A 19,979-nucleotide genomic window follows, 5' to 3' on the forward strand; every position below is an offset into this window, starting at 1 on the left:
TTTAAACTAGCTCTAAATATGTACTAAAATGCTTCTTGTAACTTGATTTATTGCTTTGAACACATTTTTAAGAATAAATAAATATAATTAAATATTGCAAAATAATTAATAAAACAATTTAATTGTTTTTATTAGGTTGACATTTTGATCATGCAAACTATTAGTGGCAAATATATTCTCAAAGTAACACCAAAATAACTCAACAGCTATTGCTATATATTATCTCCTCTTCCTAATTCTTGTTATATTCTCTTCCTAATTCTCTCTTTCTCTTTCTACACACACATGCGTGTGTACCCACACCCTTTTACAACCTTCTACTCCACAGATGAAGACATTAAGTTTATAGAAGAGCAGTAGCTTGGTCAATGTTATTTTGTTAATATTCATTAAAGAATCCCAAGTATTCAACTCACTGTCCATAAACATTAGAATCACATGTAAGTCTTAGGCTGTCAGCTCTCATGTCCATGCATTGTAATCCAATTGGTTTAAGATACAACTTGGGTGTCTTGATCTGTTTATACTGCTGAAATTTACTCCACAGAAATGAAAACAATAGGAATTTGCTTTTTATGGTTCAGGATAGTCAAGTTCAAGACATTGGCACCACATCTAGTGAGGACTGCTTCTGTTTCTGGAGATGGTATACATGGGGGAAGGCAGAAGGCAAGAAGGACTTTCTAACAGTTAATGCCATTCACTGGGGCTCTACCGCCATTCTGTACTCATCCCTAAATGCTTAAATGTGCTCTTACAACTGTCACATTGGTGGTCAAGTTTAACTATCTGAGTTTCAGAACCTAAACCATAACACCGGGCTAAGGAAATTTTAAGAATTCCCAGAGTGGAATTATATGCAATAAAGCTTGATAATCACCATTTTGTTTCATCAAAAAAGAAATAGCAACTCTATTTGTCTCTTCAACATATTTTCTGAAACAAGAACCATCAAATACTTAGCTTATATTAAAAGATTCAGACACCTCCCTTAGCTTTACTAAGCTTTACACAAATATAAATTACACAGGGTAAAATCTACATCTAAAAGCTTATATCAATTATATGGAAACTGTTCAACTTAATTAATGCCATAAAGGGTGACTAAAATCCCTTAAGTGCAAGATAAGGGTGTTGGGGATAAGGGTGTGTGGTAATTTATAAAAGGCAAGGAGGGATTTCAGCTACCTTCAAAATGAAACATAAACACAGCAAGCTGACTGCTGAAGTAGTTCATACTTCACTCAGTTCAGAGCAAAGGTCCCACATCTAAATCACAGAAGATAAGAGACCCAGTGTACTCCTCTGGCTGGGCCACATCTGGAGATCTGGGTTAAATTCTGGGTGTCTTTTTAAGAATTTTGACAATTGGCACAGGAGACCCATGAAAACCATTTAATAAAGAAATCTGTTAAAGATACATGAATACAAGGGGGATGGGGCAGCTGGTTTCACACATTTGGAAACCGTTCACACAGCTGAAGACATGATAGAACCAGTGTGTTTTACATATGTCATGAGTTTGATAGACTCTTGCCTGCCAAATGAGTGTGTGGACCACATACTTATAGAACATACTTATAGAAAAGTATGACACATTTTCTGTATCCATTCCTCTGTTGAGGGACATCTGGGTTCTTTCCAGCTTCTGGATTTGTAAATAAGGCTGCTATGAACATAGTGGAGCATGTGTCCTTATTACATGTTGGAACATCTTCTGAGTATACCAGAAGTGGCATGGCTGGGTCCTCAGGTTAGTACTATGTCCAATTTTTCAAGGAACCGCCAAGCTGATTTACACAGTAGAGTACTACTCAGCTATTAAAAACAATGAATTCACAAAAGTCCTAGGCAAATGGAAGGAACTAGAAAATATCATCCTGAGTGAGGTAACCCAATCACAAAAGAACACACATGATATGCACTCACTGATAAGTCGATATTAGCCCAAAAGCTCGGAATGCCCAAGATACAACTCACAGATCACATGAAATTATTAAGAACCATCCGTAATGAGATCAGTGCCCTCTTCTGGTGTGTCTGAAGACAGCTACAGTGTACTTACATATAATAATAAATAAATCTTAAAAAAAATAAAAATAAATTTATAAAAAAGAAAAGGAAGATCACAGTGTGGATACTTTGGTCCTTCTTAGAAAGGGAATCAAAATACCCATGGCTCACAGCCAACCAGTGGACTGAGCATAGGGTGCCCAATGGAGGAGCTAGAGAAAGGACCCAAGGAGCTGAAGAGGTTTGCAGCCCCATAGGAGGAACAATAATATGTACCAATCAGTATTCCCACAGCTCCCAGGGACTAAAATACCAACCAAAGAGTACACATGGAGGGACCCATGGCTCCAGCTACATATGCAGCAGAGGATTGCTTTTTCAGACATCAATGAGAGGAGAGGCCATTGGTCCTGTGAAGGCTGGATGCCCAGTGTAGGGGAATGCCAGGTCAGGAAAACAGGGGCAGCGGGGTGGTAGTGGTGGTAAGCAGGGGGAGGAGTGTAAGAGAGGGAGTTTTTGGAGGGGTAACAAAGAAAGGGGATAACATTTGAAATATAAATAAGGCAAATATCAAAATAAATAAATAAATAAATAAATAAATAAATAAATAAATAAGAAAAATGTGACACAAAACATAAAGCTTGAAAAACAGTTTCTGTAAGATGAGGGCTCCATGCTTCTGGGCGTTAGTATTTCAGGCAGTAATTTTGAGATTACCATTGTTAAGTTTTCTCAGCCTGATCCATGCAACTCACTGTTCAGAAGCAGCTGGACCTAAACTTGTATTCACCTTCTTTTTATAAATCTGTTATGATATACACATGCTTTTTTTTAAGTTTTAAACATATGATAGCATTAAAAAATACACAAATATTCATACATAAAGTATATGCAGATATATGCCCTTCGAGTTTATAAATCACATCTATTTTAAGACGTGTGTTTGTTTAGCACCTTTCAAATACATCACTGGTGGAGAATGTTGCGTCATTAACTCTGAAAGCGTCTGGTATACAACAGTGCCTCACAGTTTAGACCTCATTAATGCAATATTCACCCAAATGAGAGTCGGCATAGAACACTGTTAAGTGGGAAAATAAATAAACAACATCATTTTCTGTAATGTTTAAGCATATTATCCTGAATTAGGTTAAAGAATTAGGGAAAATTAGAACTATTAATTTACAGTATTTTTCTTGAGCATCAATTAGATTAAAACTCTCTTCAAGGTGAATCTGGATTATAAAGCTTGCTCCGTTTCTTCTCCAGAATCTAATTTACATTGGCCCCAGTTCATAAGGAAAAGGATGGTAGTTGATACTCTGATTCTGTCTGTTTCTTTTTTTTTTCAACCTACATTTGAAGATGTAAGAAAATTTCAATTTAAAAGTAGTTCTTTTAGGCTAGAGGATTTAACCACTGTGACTGGAACAAGGATCTTATTGTGAGAGACCCTTACAAACAATGTTCTGTTCTCACATACACTCAAATTCTACTGAGACTTTTAAAAGGTTTAAGGCACTGACGACACTTTTAAGGTGGGATGTGACCATTGAGTTTTGGATTCTCTGACATTCTCTTTGAATGCAAATAGAGGGGTTTTGAAAGTTTTACATGCGATATGCTATTTTTAAATTGTTTTCAAATACTATGCTACATATTGTATAGCCTCTTTTTATAGCTATTCTGACTCAGAATTTTGGTCTTAAGCCACATTCCCTTGGCCATATATGTGCTCTAGAGTCATTGTGTGTATGTCTCATCTTCAGAAAGATGTCTGATCCTTTGCTGGAGGTCAGAGAAAGAACCTCATACCGTACAATAAGTGTTCTGTATACTGATTTCTCTTTCATTCATCCATCACCAAATAACACCTTAATATTCCCTTACTGGTTTGATTTTTACAAAATGTTAGCATTTTTCTCTCTTTACATTTTTGTCTCATTTGTGTATTCTACTTGATCTTGTTTAATTTGGACTTCACACCTCTTTTGTTTTCTTCTTTTTTATTAGATATTTCCTTTATGTACATTTCAAATGTTATCCTCTTTCCTTGTTTTTCTTCCAAAACCCCCTATCCCATCCACTTCTCCCCCTGCTCACTCTCCCACCTACTCCCTCTTCCCTATCCCAGCATTTTCCCCTACACTGGGGCATCAAGCCTTCATAGGACAAATGGCCTCTCCTCTCATTGATGTCTGACAAGGCCATCCTCTGCTACATGTGTGGCTGGAGCCATGGTTCCCTCCATGTGTTCTCTTTGGTTGGTGGTTTAGTCCCTGGGAGCTCTGGGGGTACTGGTTGGTTCATATTGTTCCTCCTATGGGGCTGCAAACCCCTTCAGCTCCCTGGGTCCTTTCCCTAGCTCCTCCACTGGGAACCCTGTGCTCAATCCATTGGTTGACTGTTCATACCTTTTTCTACTTCAACAGCTCCACTCCACATCACTTCCTTTTTTTCTTTTTCTTTCTTTCTTTCTTTCTTTCTTTCTTTCTTTCTTTCTTTCTTTCTTTCTTTCTTTCTTTCTTTCTTTCTTTCTTTCTTTTTTGTTTTTTTTTTGTTTTTTTTTTGAGACAGGGTTTCTCTGTGTAGCCCTGGGTGTCCTGGAACTCACTTTGTAGACCAGGCTGGCCTCAAACTCAGAAATCTGCCTGCCTCTGCCTCCCAAGTGCTGGGATTAAAGGTGTGTGCCACCACTGCCTGGCTGGCATCAATTCCTATCTTCCACTGGATGCTCCTATTTGTTCACAGAACTTCATGCTATTTGGAATTATGAATCCCTTATATTGTGAAGGTTTTCTGAGTGTCTTAAATGAAAATTAAAGAGATAAATTTAAATGTGAGTTCTTAGAGTCAGTACTCAGTGTAGAGTGAAAAAAATACTAGAGTTTTTCAACTATCTAATTAGATTTGCTACAGATTGTTAGATTTGTGAACTTTAACCCCAATGTCTATGCAGGGCATCCCTCTTACTTCCTTGGGCTATTTTGTCAGAGTCAAAGGAATACGTGTGTATGTATCAGAATCAAAGGAAGACACATGCATGGAAATTCCTCTATGTTACAATTAGGCAGGCATTGTTTTTGTTCTTATTACTCAAGGTTTTCCTATTACAGATGAATATGTGAGTTGTACAGAACAGTATTACATCACAGTGAAACTGGCATAGTCCAGTTTCTAGGATATATGAGAAGGTGAAATACGAGGGTAGCTTTGCCTAGCCCCTTAGCATTCGTACAAGACAACTTTGGCAGGGTAATGGTTTTCCACCCTCAAATATACTTCTCCTTTTCTAGAGAAACTATGTGAGGCAAAATGTCATATGTTTAAAATTCTTAACTCTAAAAAGAAAAAAGTCTCAACTTCAAAACAAATAATCAACTCTTCAGGGGGGTCAGGGGCACTTGAGGCTGACATTTTTACTGTTCTGAGTCCTGCAAACTGCCTACGAGCTGGGTAAGCCAGGACATGGGTCTCAGCTGAAACCTGTATCTTATATCATCCACCTTAGGAAGTTCTCGGAGAAGAGACAGGTATGATTGCTTTTGACATTTTTCCCAGTATAGCTCTAGTACCCCAGCTCATGCAGAACCAGGAAGCTGGTAGGCCTGTGAGTCAGGGGACAAAGACTAATTCCAAATTTGACTCATTGACCTGAACTTACCAACTTAAAGTCCAACATAGAGATCTTACATTCTTTTCCTTTTTAATGTTTTTCCTATGGCTGTCTCTGTATCTATCAATCATCTAGCTAGCTAGCTAGTTAGTAATTTAATTTTTATTTTTGGCAACACTTGAGATTAAACTTTGGCCCTTGCACATCCTAGACAATAGCTTAATCTCTGAGCCACATCTCCAGTCCAGTGCTCAAGTATCTTGAAGTTGTATTTCTCTCAGTCTTAAAAAAAAATACAACAACAATGAAAATCATTAAACATTTATTAAATGTCAGCTGAGTGACTCTATTTCCAAAGGGCAACTGAGAAGATGGCTGGGGCCCTCTGTTCTTTTGTCTTTGTGTTTTGTTTGTTTGTTTATTTCTTATTGTTCCCAAGACAGGGTTTCACTGTATCACTCAGGCTGGCTCAACTCAAGATCCTTCCCCTTTGCTTCCCAAGTGATAGGATTAACTATGTGCTGTCCTACCTAATTGGGTTTCTCCAGTCTTGGAGCGAGAGCCCTGAGAAAAATCACTGCAACATAACGAAAACAAGTCTACAGGCACTTGTGCCGCCAGTGTCAAATCGTGCGTGGCATTCAGGGTCAACAGACTCAGCAGTTCCACAAGCAGCATGAGGACCAGAGATTGCTCTCCTCCTTCTGTTCTGTCTTTCTTTCTGGTCAATTGTGACAATAACCTTACATAAGTAGGAAAAACACTTTCCAGGAGCACCAACTCTTAGGTCACTGGTTGCGCCTGGACCGTTAAACAAATAATAGGTGAGTGCCTTTGAAATCTGTGACAGGCTTAGGCTGGTCTAGGGTCACCATTCATCAACAGATGAATGGATAAAAAAAATATAGTGCCTACACACAATGGGATATTATTTAGTTATAATGAGGAATGAAGCCTTGACATTTGCACCAAATGTGTGGAGCTGGAGGATGTTATATCAAGTGGAGAAAAGCCAGCAACAGAAAGACTAAATATTCTATTATATGCAGATGCTAGAAATGCCAACCTGACCATAGAAGGATCAAGTCAAGTTGGTGTTGAAGAGTTGTGGGCGTATGAATAAAGATTGTGGGTGTATGAATAAAGATTGTGGGTATGTGAATAAGATTGGGCTTGGTAGTTCTGTACTTTGTGCACCTGCTGACCAGGGGCTTGTTTTTAAGTTTAGCAGTTGGATAAAGTTGTGTCTTTATGTGTAGCTCATTCTGGTCAAGTTTTCCCAAGCACTTTATTTCAATACATTCTTGGGTTTTACTTACTTTAGGAGATAATTATCTTAATTTATGCTTTGAATTCCTTATCTACTGGGTTGCTTTTCTTCCTTAGGTCTTTAGCATGTGCTGCTTTTCTGCTCATTCTTCTGCAGTTCTTTGTAGTTACTTCATATTTATTTTGTATTATTTTGGTATTTTATAGTTATAAATTACCTTGCAGTTCCACTCGGTGTTTCTTTAAAAATAAAGTCTTCACTCTTTTGTGGCTTTTTATCTGGGTCAGTCTGATTTTCCAATTGAATCTTTCTTTCCTTCTTGATTTTTAGATTTTTCATTTATATTTAAAACTCATTTTGTTTGATAACCACAGCTTACAAGGACTGTTGCAAATCTAATTTCTTTTGTATCTTTTATGATTTTAATTCAGCCCTTTAGTAATATGACTAGGGCTTGGGGGTGTAGCTCCAGGCTATGTGCATATCTAGCATGCATAAGGTCTTGGGTTCAATCCCCAATATTGTCAAAACACTAATAATAGTAATTGCATGTCCAGCTTGTTTTGTAAGTCTGTCTTCCTGGTGTGTGTTTATTGTCTGTAAGCACATTATTTTTTTTCCTCATTCCCTCTGACTTTGTTATTCTTAACTCCTATTGAAAATAATTTTATTTTTTCGTATTTGTATTTATATTTGCATGTGGTATATGTACACATACATGCATGTGAGCACACTAGTACATATGCATACACATATATGTACATACATGTGGAGCAGGAGGTCTGAAGTTGATGCCATGTGTCTTTCTCAATTTTTCTTCAATGAATTTATGGCAGTCACACCAAACCTAGATTTACTAATTCTACTAGTCTATTGAGCCAGCGTATCCTGGGAATCGTCTTTCTCTGCCTCTACAATGCTGGGATTATAGGCTGGGGGCTCTGGCCTTTTATATGGTTCTGGGAACCTGATCTCTGTGCTTAACATTTGAAGCAAGTGCTTCTTCTATGAGCCCTCTCCCCAACCTTATATGGCTCTGTATTTTATTTTTAATGTTTTTAAACTTTTTATTGATTCTTGTGAGTTTCACATTATGTACTCTGGTCCCACTGATCTCCCTGTTCCTTGTATCTGCTGTCTGCCCTCGAAACCTCCCCCCTCAAATACACATACACACACACATGTGCACATGCACACACAGAACACACAAAACAAAGCAGAGAAAACACCTCTTCATGGAAGCTCTAATGTGTCACAGTGTGTTCCACTGTCTAAACCTCTGTCCACTCATCTTCACTAGTGAATGTTCATCGCAATGAGTCATTGGTCTGGTTTGAGGTCTCTGGCTTCTGTGACACCATCAACATTGGATCCTCATAGGACTTCTCCAGGTTATCCTGTTGTTGCCTGTTGTGTCATGGGAATCCTGCAGCTTTGGATCAGCAGAACTGGCCCTTTCATGTGCCCCAACAGTTCACAAATGATGTAGATTTTAGGGTGGGCTAACCCAAAGCCCTGGATCTGGGCCTGGGTGATACTGAGCATGTCAGCCTGCTGGTTCTCCTTTATCTGTACCACCAGGGCAAGCTCTCCAATACTGCTCTGGCTGGCCCACCTAGTGCTGCCATTGGCAGGAGGCAAGGTCAGCTCTCCTGCTCTTGTGCCCTTGGGGCTTGCTTCCCTGCACCTACAGTTCCAGAGCCAGCCCCAACCGTGCTGCCCAGGTGAGGTGTAGAGCTAGTTCTCCCACCGGTGAGGGCCAGGGGCAGCCAGCTCTTGCTCTCTCTTGACCTTGGAGGCTAGCTCTCCAGGGTACTTCAGTGACAAGGGGAAAGAGGTGAAAGGGAGGAAGGCCCCCAGTCCATACCACCTCAGGGCAGACTAGTGGTATGGCTAACTTTCCCATGCTAGCCTCCCTCGGGGCTGAATCACCTGCACCCCCTCCACCAGGGGGTCACCTTTACTGTGCTGTTGAGGTGAGGTGCAGGCCCATTGCCCAGACTGCTGGAGCCCAAGGGGAACAAGGCCAGCTTACCTGGTCTCAAGACCCAAGGTCAGCTCTCCCAACAGCCTCAGGTGGTGAGGGGCCAGGGGGTGGAGGACATCACCCCTGATGACCAGGCCACCTCATGGCAGTATAGTGCTTATTTTTAATAAACATGAGATTTGCTAGTTTTTAAAGAGAGAATAACAGACAGAATGGTGTTGCATATATTTGGTAGTTATCGGATTTTCAAATATAATCTTCATGTCTGATAACTTAATTCTCAAAGTTTTAATAAAGCGCAATGTAGACAAAAGTTGTGAATATCATTTCTTTTGTGTTATAATAAAATGTTTACTGTAGAATTTATGAAAATGGAACAATTCAAAATAATTTTATGGGTACACTAGACACATATCTCAACGATCAGAAATGATTTTGGCATTGAGTACCAGGCCCCCGTATTGATCCTTTTGTTTCCATAGCAACGGGAATCGGCTGTGTTTGCTGATGCTTCCCTGGATCTGCCTCTTCCTAACTTTACCTTGTCCTCGGATATTATTCTGGTTTATTACAAATATAGGTTTGTGTGTCTGTGTGTGTGTGTGTGTGGGGGGGTATCTCTGAGACCTTCATATCCTGTAGAGTGACAAGTTCTGGGAGACATAAAGACAATTTGACAAAATGCAACCCAGTAGCCGGTATTGGTTCAAACTTTGGGAGTCTGGTATGAAGTAGTTTATTTTAGGGACAGCACAATTTGGTGAAAATTATTCTGGTGATAATCAACTCAGTCCCACATGCACAACAAAGCATGCCTAAATCTGTCTGAGGAGCCAAGTAAGCTAAATGCAGATCAGACATGATTGCATTGAAATTCTTTGCAAAGTCTGTAAAGATAGGTTTTATAAATTGACCGAGAGAAAATGTTGGGTTGAAAGAGAATCTGGTGCTGGAAAATCTCCAGCCACACATAGGGCAAAGGTTACCAGGTTAGAAAGCTGGTCTACTCAGAAGGGGCTTTGTATTCCTTCCCTTGAGGAAACAACCCTGCGTGCTGAGGCGGTAGTGAAGGAAAAGGTGGAATGGAGAGTGAGGGCATTAGATCTAAGATGGCTCCCAGAACGCTGGTGAAACAGCAAAAAGGAATCTAGGCCTGGGCAGTGGCTGCTTCCCCCTTCTTCATGAAAGACCCAACAGGAGACCATGCCTCCCTCTCCCCACTTCCCCAATGTTCCTTCTGAGTAACCTCATCAGGCAACAGTGATGCTGTGAGATACCACTGGCCGAGGACTTGGGGGCTTGGGATTGGCTCAAACACTGTATATAAGCTTCCGCACTGGGTGATAAGCTCAGATATGCACCCAGATGCAGAATCTGACTCCCCCAGCTTCATCATGTGACTCCATGGCCTCTCTCTCTCTCTCTCTCTCTCTCTCTCTCTCTCTCTCACACACACACACACACACACACACACACACACACATAGGCAACATTCATCTTCCATCCTGTGGGTAGCATCTGTAATTTAAGCAAATGCTAACTGCTAGCCACTGGTGTGGCTAGTGAATAATGGACAATGAGCTCACCTGGAATTTAAAGTTCAGGGCAAACAACAAACAAGAACCCATTCACTACCTCTAGTGATCTGTACTTTGAGTGAAGTATTTGAGGAGCTTCTTAACCCCAGTTTACAGCAGAAGCCAGTGGACTCAGGCTTAGGTAGGATATTATAAGTGATCAAGTTGGGGCTAGACCTGAAGATGGGGCTACAAAGAAGGCCTTATTAACCATGTTTTGGAGCTTGGATTTCATCCTGCAGTCGGTACGCCGTAGAAAAATTTACAGGGTGTGGGGATGTAAAAAATCAAATGGTTATTGGTAAAGCTCACATGGTATTTTGCCATTACACGGGATATGATCTAGCTTATAACTTTCAACATCTCTAAATTGGTTTTAAATTTTTAAATTAGTTTAAAAAATCTAAAACGAATCAGTCGTACCTACTGGGCAGGATTGTTGTGAGGATCAGTTGGGCCAACATATGTGTAGTTCCTACAGTGCCTTAAAAAATGTTAAATCCCAGGTTTTAAATCAGTCCTTAGTATGTCTCGGCCCCATCCACCTGCCCCTTGGTGTGCTGCCCACTGGGTTTCCCTACCATTTCTCATTGCTCCCTACCTCCATGGAGGGAGGCTATGGCAGTTCAGTCTTTCATTAGAGTCATGGTTCTCCTGTCTCAGTGCAATGCTGGCAATACAGGCTTACACCACCATGCCTGGCTGGAACCCTGTCATTTCTCAAAGCACACTTGCCTTCCCCACCACATGTGCCTGACACAATGACTACATGGTGTGTGTGTCAACACATCTCATCCACAGATTCTTGATAGAAGCCTCTTTGTTACCCCGAATTCACTTTAAGGACTCTCCACGGTTATTCTTGTAGATGTGCAGAAAGGTGCTGAGCCCACACGTGTTATTTGGCATTTTTGTTTCAGCTCATAATGGAAGCATGGGACCATTTGGGAGTCCATGTGAGGCCACATTTTTCACATTTTTTGTGCTTTGTGTCCATTACTTCAGTGCTAAACTGTCTCCAGGCACAGTGCTGAAGTATTGCCTATGGTTCTTAAGTACAAGAAAGCTTTGATGTGCTTTCAGAAAAAATATGTGCTTGACAACTTTCTATATATGAGTAATAGTGCTGTTGGCCATGATGTTGATGTTAATGAATTAAAAATATATATGATCCACAATGATTCAGCTGGCAAAGGCACTTGCTGCTAAGTCTGATCCCTGAGTCAGATCCCCTGAATTCACATGGTGGAAGGAGAGAACCAACTCCTACAAGCTGTCCTTTGACCTCTACCAGGGTACTATGGCACATATACCCCCAATAAACAAAAACAAACAAACAAGATTGTTTAATATATGAAATAAGGTGTGCCAAACAGAAACATAAATAATATTGTTAAATACTGTTCACTTGGCAAAAATATTGTTTCCAAAGGCTTGCCAGGACATAACCCTATGTTTCCTGAAAGAATGGTTCACTATTGGCCAGTTCAGACTTTGTACAGCAGCCTGCAGGTCCTACAAACCAGTGTTCTTTGTTAATTGCTCGTAGCTCCTGTGGCCAGTATTCAAACCAAAGTGTATATCTTTATTGTGTACATATTCATGATTATACATATAAGCATACACATATATACATAGAATTTGAAAATATAGAACTATATTAAACTAAATTTTTCTTTTGTCTTAAAATATATCTAACAGCCTTTTTATTGCTTCTCACCTTTTGTAAACTAGACTAAAAAAAAGGTGTTTTCCCATTATCTAGGATGCCGGAGAAATGGTTCGCTCCTTTGTTGGTGGTTTGGAACTTGTTGTCAACTTACTGAAGTCGGATAATAAAGAGGTCCTGGCAAGTGTCTGTGCTGCTATCACCAACATCGCAAAAGACCAGGAGAACTTAGCTGTTATTACAGACCATGGAGTCGTCCCTCTATTGTCCAAACTTGCCAATACCGTAAGTCGTGCCTTGTTATCATGAGAGTCTCTCAGAACACAGTACAGTGAAAAAGAAGGGGTATGAGGTCTAGAGACCTGAGTTTGGGTTTAGTGCTCATTGCTGATAAAATATAAGATTTTCTTCAATTTCCTTGAGCTGCCTTAAGACTAATAGACACAGAGGCATATTTTTATATGAAGAATATTGATATTCAAGATCTTTGTTAAAGTTTTTTTTAAATGACTTTGTTAGCAAGCAAAGCTGTGGCAAATAAAATTTCTGTTAAATAAGTGCTCGCGGTCTTCCCAGCCAATGTCACTCTTCTTAAGGTAGTTGTTCATTCCAGCATTAGAATGGAATTGCTCTTCTCTCATCGTAGAAGCCTGGACTATGACAGACTGACTCAAGCCAGAAGGCTTTGGCAGTATTATACTATTTATCTAAAACTATGCCAGCTAAAGCAGGGCCTGGAGACAATGACTTCACCGTGCCCGGAGCCATCTGACAGAGCTTGCAGTACCAACCACTTGGTAGGAGAGTGACAAACCAGAACTGCAAACACTGGGAGAGCATTCAGGGAAAGACACCCAGGACACCCAGCTTCTCTCCGAGCATCTGTCAGACTTGGAGCAATACATTCTGTGAGTCAAGAGAATGGGACAATGGAAACCCATGGCATGCTCAGTTATCTATACAATCTGAGGTAACTCTAAGCAGAAAGTCCCGTCTGTATTAAGAAAATACAGAAAGGACACTAGAAAGCCCAGTAGAGATTACTACATGTTGCACTGGCTTTCTCGTTTCAGAAATTAAGGTGGGATTTGGAGTTCTCTATAGGTAGAAGCACTTGCCACTCAAGCATGAGGACCAAAGTGTAGCTCACTAACACCCACACACTTGCAAAATGTATATATTGGCCTATCTGTAATCCCAGATCATGGGAAACAGAGGTGAGGGGTTTACAGCAAGCTGGCTAACTAGAATAGCTAAATAGGCAAGACCTGGCTTCCAGTCAAGACCCTACCTCAATTTGTAGCATTGAAAGTGACCAAAGGCTGCACCCAAAGTCAATGTCTGATCCCCAGGTGCACTGGTATGCTTATACACACATGTGCACCTACATAGATGCAAACACACATGTAAAAACTGCAATAAGAAATAAATATAGGTTGAATAAGTAGAATTAATCCGCTCATCCCAACTAAATGAAGTACTCCTTGAAGAATATACAGTATTCTAGACATATCTTTATTACTAAGCAACTTGATTATTTAGAAGGTTGTTTTTACATCTTGTGTGTGTGTGTGTGTGTGTGTGTGTGTGTGTGTATGTATGTGTGTGTGTTGTGTGCATTCATACATGTGTACATACCATAATGTGCACATGGAGGTTATAGGACAATTTTCACCATGAGAATCCATGATGGAACTCAGGTCACCAGTCTCAGTGGTAAATCCATTTACCTACTGGTCATCTTGCTGGCCCTCATTTGTAAGGTTTTGTTACAAGGCTTTACTTATTACTCAACAGGCAATCAAGCTTCCTGAAACAAAAATGGCCAGTTTTAGATACCTTTCTCATCTTTGATAGCACCAATTACATTCAGTTCATAGAAAACTCAGTAAGGCCTGGCCCTTCATGTAGATTAGAGACCAACCTGATCTACATAGTGAGTTCAAGGTCAGTTAGAGCTACACCATGATACCCTGTCTTTCTACAAATATATGTGTACATATATAAACATATATTACATCATATATATGTATATATGATGTGTAAATATATATTTGAATATATGTACATATATATTTAAAAGAAAGAGAACCAAAATTCTAGTTCCTTCAAGGTACTTCCTAAGGAGTCAGTGAGTGCTCCTGCAGACCGCCTGGCCTCTCAGTGGGTAGCAGGTATGAAGTGCATAGATCCAGTCTCACAGAATGGCTACAGTACACACTCATTTCTTCCAGAATAATGACAAACTGAGGCGTCACCTGGCAGAAGCTATCTCACGATGTTGTATGTGGGGAAGGAACAGAGTGGCCTTCGGTGAACACAAGGCAGTGGCTCCACTGGTACGTTATCTGAAATCAAATGACACCAATGTGCACCGAGCTACAGCTCAGGCCTTGTACCAGCTCTCAGAAGATGCTGATAATTGCATCACCATGCACGAGAATGGTGCTGTAAAGGTATGTGGTTTCAACAGTTTGTGATCTAGTTTATAAATGTAGGCTGGAAAGACATGTAAGGAACATGTTCTATTTAAAAAAAAAACAACAGACTCAGTGGGCAAAGTTCTGCTGTAAAAGATGTTCAAGCACAAAGACCTGAGTTTGGATCCCAGGAACCCCTTTAAAAGCCAGGTTTGGTACTTGTAGGGATGGGGTGGTAGTGGGTGGTTGTTAGAGCAAGTGGCGAGACAGGAGAATTCTGGGAGTTCAATGAACAACCAGTCCAGTTAATATGTTGACTTCTGACCTTCATAAATGCCAACCTCTGGCCACACATACAAAGTTAAAAGCATGTTCATGCATATGCCACCTCCATAATACAACGTTTTATGCTAAAGGGATGTTTGGTTACACAAAACTATCTGTTCATCAGGTCCAACTACATCTGAACTCTGCATTATCATGGTTCGTATTATAAAACTATAGAGATGGAGTTTCCTTAATCAGAGCCTATATGGGTTCTTAGTACAGTAATGATTCCTGAATTTGAACTACATTGAACACTGCCCAGACCATGAACATTAATAAGCATTCAGGAGTAACACTAGGTAAGCATTCTAGGTAAACACTAGGATGCAGTGTTTACCTAGAACATAAATAATAAATGGCAGATACATCCATCTGCAAGATGAACAGCAAGAGAAGTGGTTGGAACAACTCTGGACCAAGGCCGGACAGCTATGGCATCCTAACAAAGGATCAGAAAATCTAAAGATAGATTATTTTGTTTTTATTTCATCTGATTTGATATACTTTTAGCTAACATGTGCTTATGAGAGACTTCTCATAGAAACTTAAAATGTACCTATATATTTGAGCCACTTACAACATTTTGATGGTGATCAATACAGAAGTACCTAGGACACTGGGTATGTACTCTATGTCTAAATCCAGCACTTGAGAAGTTGCGGCAGGAGAATCATAATTTTGGGGTCAGCCTTGGCAAAGTGATGAAACCCTAACAAAAGCAGAACAACTACCTCCAAAAAAAGAAAAAGCAAAAAATAAAACAAAAAAATCTCTGAGAGTGCATTTATCTCTAGCAGGAAAAAACAAGAGAAATATTCTTTTTATAACTTGTTCCCTTGCATAAGATAATTTTATTGTTTCCTACATTAATTCTAAGACCCTGAAAGCCAGATGCACTTACATTGAAAATGTAAATCCAAACACGATTATCTTAGACAAAAATGAGGAATCTCCAGTTAGTCATCTCGTCAGATCTAGATATGTCAGCATGAAACATCTTAGTAAAAATAATGCTTTTAAAATCCCAACTGGTAATTTTCAGTCAATTTTAATTTATCCCTCAAACTTACTATAGTTAAAATATGGGATGCCAATGTTTCTGACATCAAACCCAATTTACATTTAAATATGCCAATCTTTTCATTATAAATATGTTTTATGGCACATAAGTTAGACATATGTGCTTCTTCAAGCAAAAATAAAAAAAATCTGGCATAAAAAGTAACTTTTAACTAACATTTTTAAAAGGTAAATTATTTTTAAAAATCAGCATATTAGCTTCATTGCTGCAGAGTGACATAAATGTCCCTTTTATATGATTGCATTCACACTTTGCAAAGGAGGGATGCCTGATTTTAAATTATCTGTTCTGCAACCAAACAAAGCTTGCACTGCATGTTTTTAAGTCTGCAGGGTTTAAAAACTGAAGCTATAAATGTTAAATTGCCTCATAAGATGTCTGGCATATAGCTCAAAACGCTTCAGATTTTGTAAAGCTTATGTGTTGTGGCCCATTAATATAATGGCATGCACAGAGTTCTTAAAGATTTCTTCTGGTGCGAGACAATAGATTAAAAGGGTCTGATCTGACGATTTAAGTATGAGTCCTGCCTCTGTGTTCACTCGTCCTCCGCTGCAGGTGCGTTAGAATACAGAAAATGATGGAGACAGAATTGAGAAAGCAAAGACATATGCCGGGCATGATGAACTTGGAGGCTTTCCTAGGTCAGTTTTAGAATTCATAGAGACTCTTCTAGAAATCTTGTACTTGTGTTTCTAATTGCGTGTCATTTTCACCAAAGGATAAATGAAGAGAACAGGATTGGGGGACTGGAAAACAAATTCATTTTAAATAGTAGCAGAGGGTCTGGGGAGATGGCTCAGTTGGTCAAGTGTCTGCCCTAAAAAGGACTAGGACTTGAAGACAATCCATAGCACCCAGGTAAAAGCTGGATATGGTCACACACACAAGTCTATAAGCCCATGCCAGGGAGGCAGAAACGGACAGATCCCTGAATCAGCTTACTGTCAGCCATCCGAGTCAAATCAGCAGGAGACCCTGTCTCACAACTAAGGTGAGAATCAGCAAGAAAGACACCTGACAGTGGCCCTCAGCCTCCAAAGGATCATGTACACACATGCATGCACACAAACACACACACAAGAACCAAAATGTACATATCTCTCTCTATATATATCCATAGGAACATTTACATTCACCACACACAAACCAAACAAACAAACAAACACAAAAAAATGATAGAAGAATGGCCTTCCCGGGGGAGGTATCGCACCAGGTGTAGAGTGTGCAGCTGAGTGGGCCTTTCTTCGTTTCCACCCTTCACAGAGCAGCAGACCCTGCTCACTTTAAAGCCTGTAGGTGTGGCTCATGGGAGCTGGTAGGATAAACGGTTTGGTAGTTAACTTTGTTACTTTGTTAAGGAAAGCCTCTAGGATTAATTCAGACCTCGAGTTAATAAAGAAGGTTCCAATCAATGAATGAGGCAAAACAATGTTGATGTGGGCAGGCGTTTCTGTCCCTGTAGTAACTTTGTCGCATTAAACACATAGAAAAATAAACTTCAGCTCAGTGGTTTTCAACCTTCCTAGTGCCGCAACCCTTTAATACAGCTCCTCATGTTGTGTCCTTCCACCATAACATTATTTTCCTTGCTGCTTCATTCATCTATAATTTTGCTACTGTCGTGAGTGGTAATGTAAATATTTTTGAGAAAGAGGTTTGCCAAAGAGGTCACCACCCACAGGCTGAGAATCACGGCTTGAGACTCATATAAGGTTCATTTACTCTTTTGATACATTCCTGGTGATTTTCCTGTTCTGTTTTGTTTTGTTTTGGTGGGGCTGGAAATCAAAGCAGGGCCTGTGTCTTAGTCAGGGTTTCTATTCCTGCACAAACATCAGGACCAAGAAGCAAGTTGGGGAGGAAAGGGTTTATTGAGCTTACACTTCCACATTGCAGTTCATCACTAAAGGAAGTCAGGACTGGAACTCAAGCAGGTCAGGAAGCAGGAACTGATGCAGAGGCCATGGAGGGATGTTCCTTACAGGCTTGCTTCCCCTGGCTTGCTCAGCCTGCTCTCTTATAGAACCCAAGAGCACCAGCCCAAAGGTGGTACCACCCACAAGGGACCCTCCCCACTTGATCACTAATTGAGAAAATGCCCCACAGCTGGATCTCATGGAGGCACTTCCCCAACTGAAGCTCCTTTCTCTGTGATAACTCCAGCCTGTGTCAAGTTGACACACAAAACCAGCCAGTCCAGCCTGACATATGCTAGGCAAGTCCTGTGTACTGACCCGCCCCCCAAGCTCCCCTCCTGACTGATGTTGTCATTGTTTCTGCCCTGCTCTGTTCAAAGCCTGACAGGGTGACCACTTAGCAAACACTCCTGCTAGAGCTGCCGAGCAGCAAACATCAAGTTCTGACACAGCCCCCAGAGCTTTCCTGAGGTCCTAGTCATAATTCATAGTAGGGTTGTTCCCATGCCCAACAGTTTTCTCAACTGCCTTGGCTGGCAGAGCACCATCTGTCTCCCTCACCCCGATGGATGCTCTCCAGGTGGCATGTGCAGTGCGGCTCCAGGGGCAGGGATGAGAGTCTGTCCACCCCACCCCCACCCCCACCCCCCATCCCTTGTGTGTGCAGGCCCTGTGAAAAGCGAGCTTGTCTAGTAGACATGGAATGCCAAGCCAGGCATGGTGGCACCTGCCTGGAGAGGCAAGAAAGACCAAGGAAGCTGAGACAGAAGAATAATCTGAGGCCAGCCTGGGCTACAAAATGAGAACCACTACCCCTCCATCTCAAAAAGCCAAAACCAAACAAAAATAGAATGTCACATGACCCATGTGTACAATAGTAATTTTTCTACAAGTCACAGTTTAGGGAAAGACTAAAGTAGATAATTGGTTTTAGCAATGACTTAGTCCAGTTTACCCAAAATAGCTTTAAATATACAGTCATTATAAAATTGTAAAATATTACATGACTTTTTCCTGAACCAAGTCTTTAGAATTTAGCATGTGCCTTCCTGTGCCCTCGGGGCAAAGCAGCCATGTCTGGGGTGTTCAGTGAGTGGGCAGCAGTGTCCTCAACTGGATGATGTCAGTCTAGAAACCCTCTAGGGGGCATGATGGTTCAGGAAGACATGGAGTCATGAAGGAGCTAGACCTGCCATTTTACCATACAGTTTAGAGATGCCTGGGGAATGTCTTCATTTTTACTTTGCAGACACATAAGCTAGGAACAGGAGCTGTGAAAGAAAATGTGAAACCTTAAAAATCTTTTGAACAAAAAGCTGAAACCACACACAAGGATCGATTGTGCATTTAGCGTGCTCTAGTATGTGACATCATGTACATACACAGAAACAGTTCTTTCATGTGGATTTAGGATAGGTGAACTCAGAATCTTTATGTGTACCCAACAGTCATGTGGGGCTACTTTATTTCTTCCTCATCAAAAGCAAATAAGGAGAACATGCTACTTAAAAATGGTAAAAACTGCAAGCTTTGAAAGGATGAACATATTGGATCTGGAATGCGTGTTACATTTCCCGTCAACCCAAATCACATTACTCCCTTTGAAAGATTCTGAAAGGAGAGAAGTTTGAAAGGCTCTGAAAGAATATATTTGATGGTTTTCTATAGCATTCTCTTATCCTGTGAACAGGAAAACACAATGTATGCTTAGGTTAAGTGGACAAGGCTACTGTGCTTGGAGGCAGCTGGTTCTCCTTGCATTAGGCCTCCACTGATTGCTACGATTGCCAGTGACTTTCTGTTCAACTTGGGGAATCAGGTAGAGTATAACAACCTTACCTAGGTATTTGCTAGTTGTGTGGAATCTCAACTTTACTCACCTGCTAGATTGAAATCCAAATTTCTATGGGGTTTCCAGAGGATTCCCATGCAACTTATGTGTGAACAGCACTAGACCCAAGTGAATCTGCCCCTTCACAGGAATGTAGACAAAATGATGAGTCTCTACTGAACATCCTTCCCGTGGCTGTTACCAGGCATCTCTGTTTACATGTACCAATTTTTCCTGCAAAATTAACTTGATACTTTTGAAAGTTTTGA

General features: G+C 40.5%; 1 protein-coding gene across 1 annotated transcript in view; it reads left to right on the forward strand.

Annotated features, from left to right (window-relative positions):
• Nucleotides 1–19,979, forward strand: part of Odad2 (outer dynein arm docking complex subunit 2) — a 181,148-nt gene that overhangs the window by 117,576 nt on the left and 43,593 nt on the right. Inside the window, exons 17-18 of the mRNA XM_052157531.1 lie at nucleotides 12,229–12,417; nucleotides 14,367–14,588. Coding sequence (XP_052013491.1) covers nucleotides 12,229–12,417; nucleotides 14,367–14,588 — 411 coding nt within the window. The remainder of the gene's footprint in view (nucleotides 1–12,228; nucleotides 12,418–14,366; nucleotides 14,589–19,979) is intronic.

Source organism: Apodemus sylvaticus, chromosome 14 (assembly GCF_947179515.1).
Source record: "Apodemus sylvaticus chromosome 14, mApoSyl1.1, whole genome shotgun sequence".
NCBI classification, from domain to species: domain Eukaryota; kingdom Metazoa; phylum Chordata; class Mammalia; order Rodentia; family Muridae; genus Apodemus; species Apodemus sylvaticus.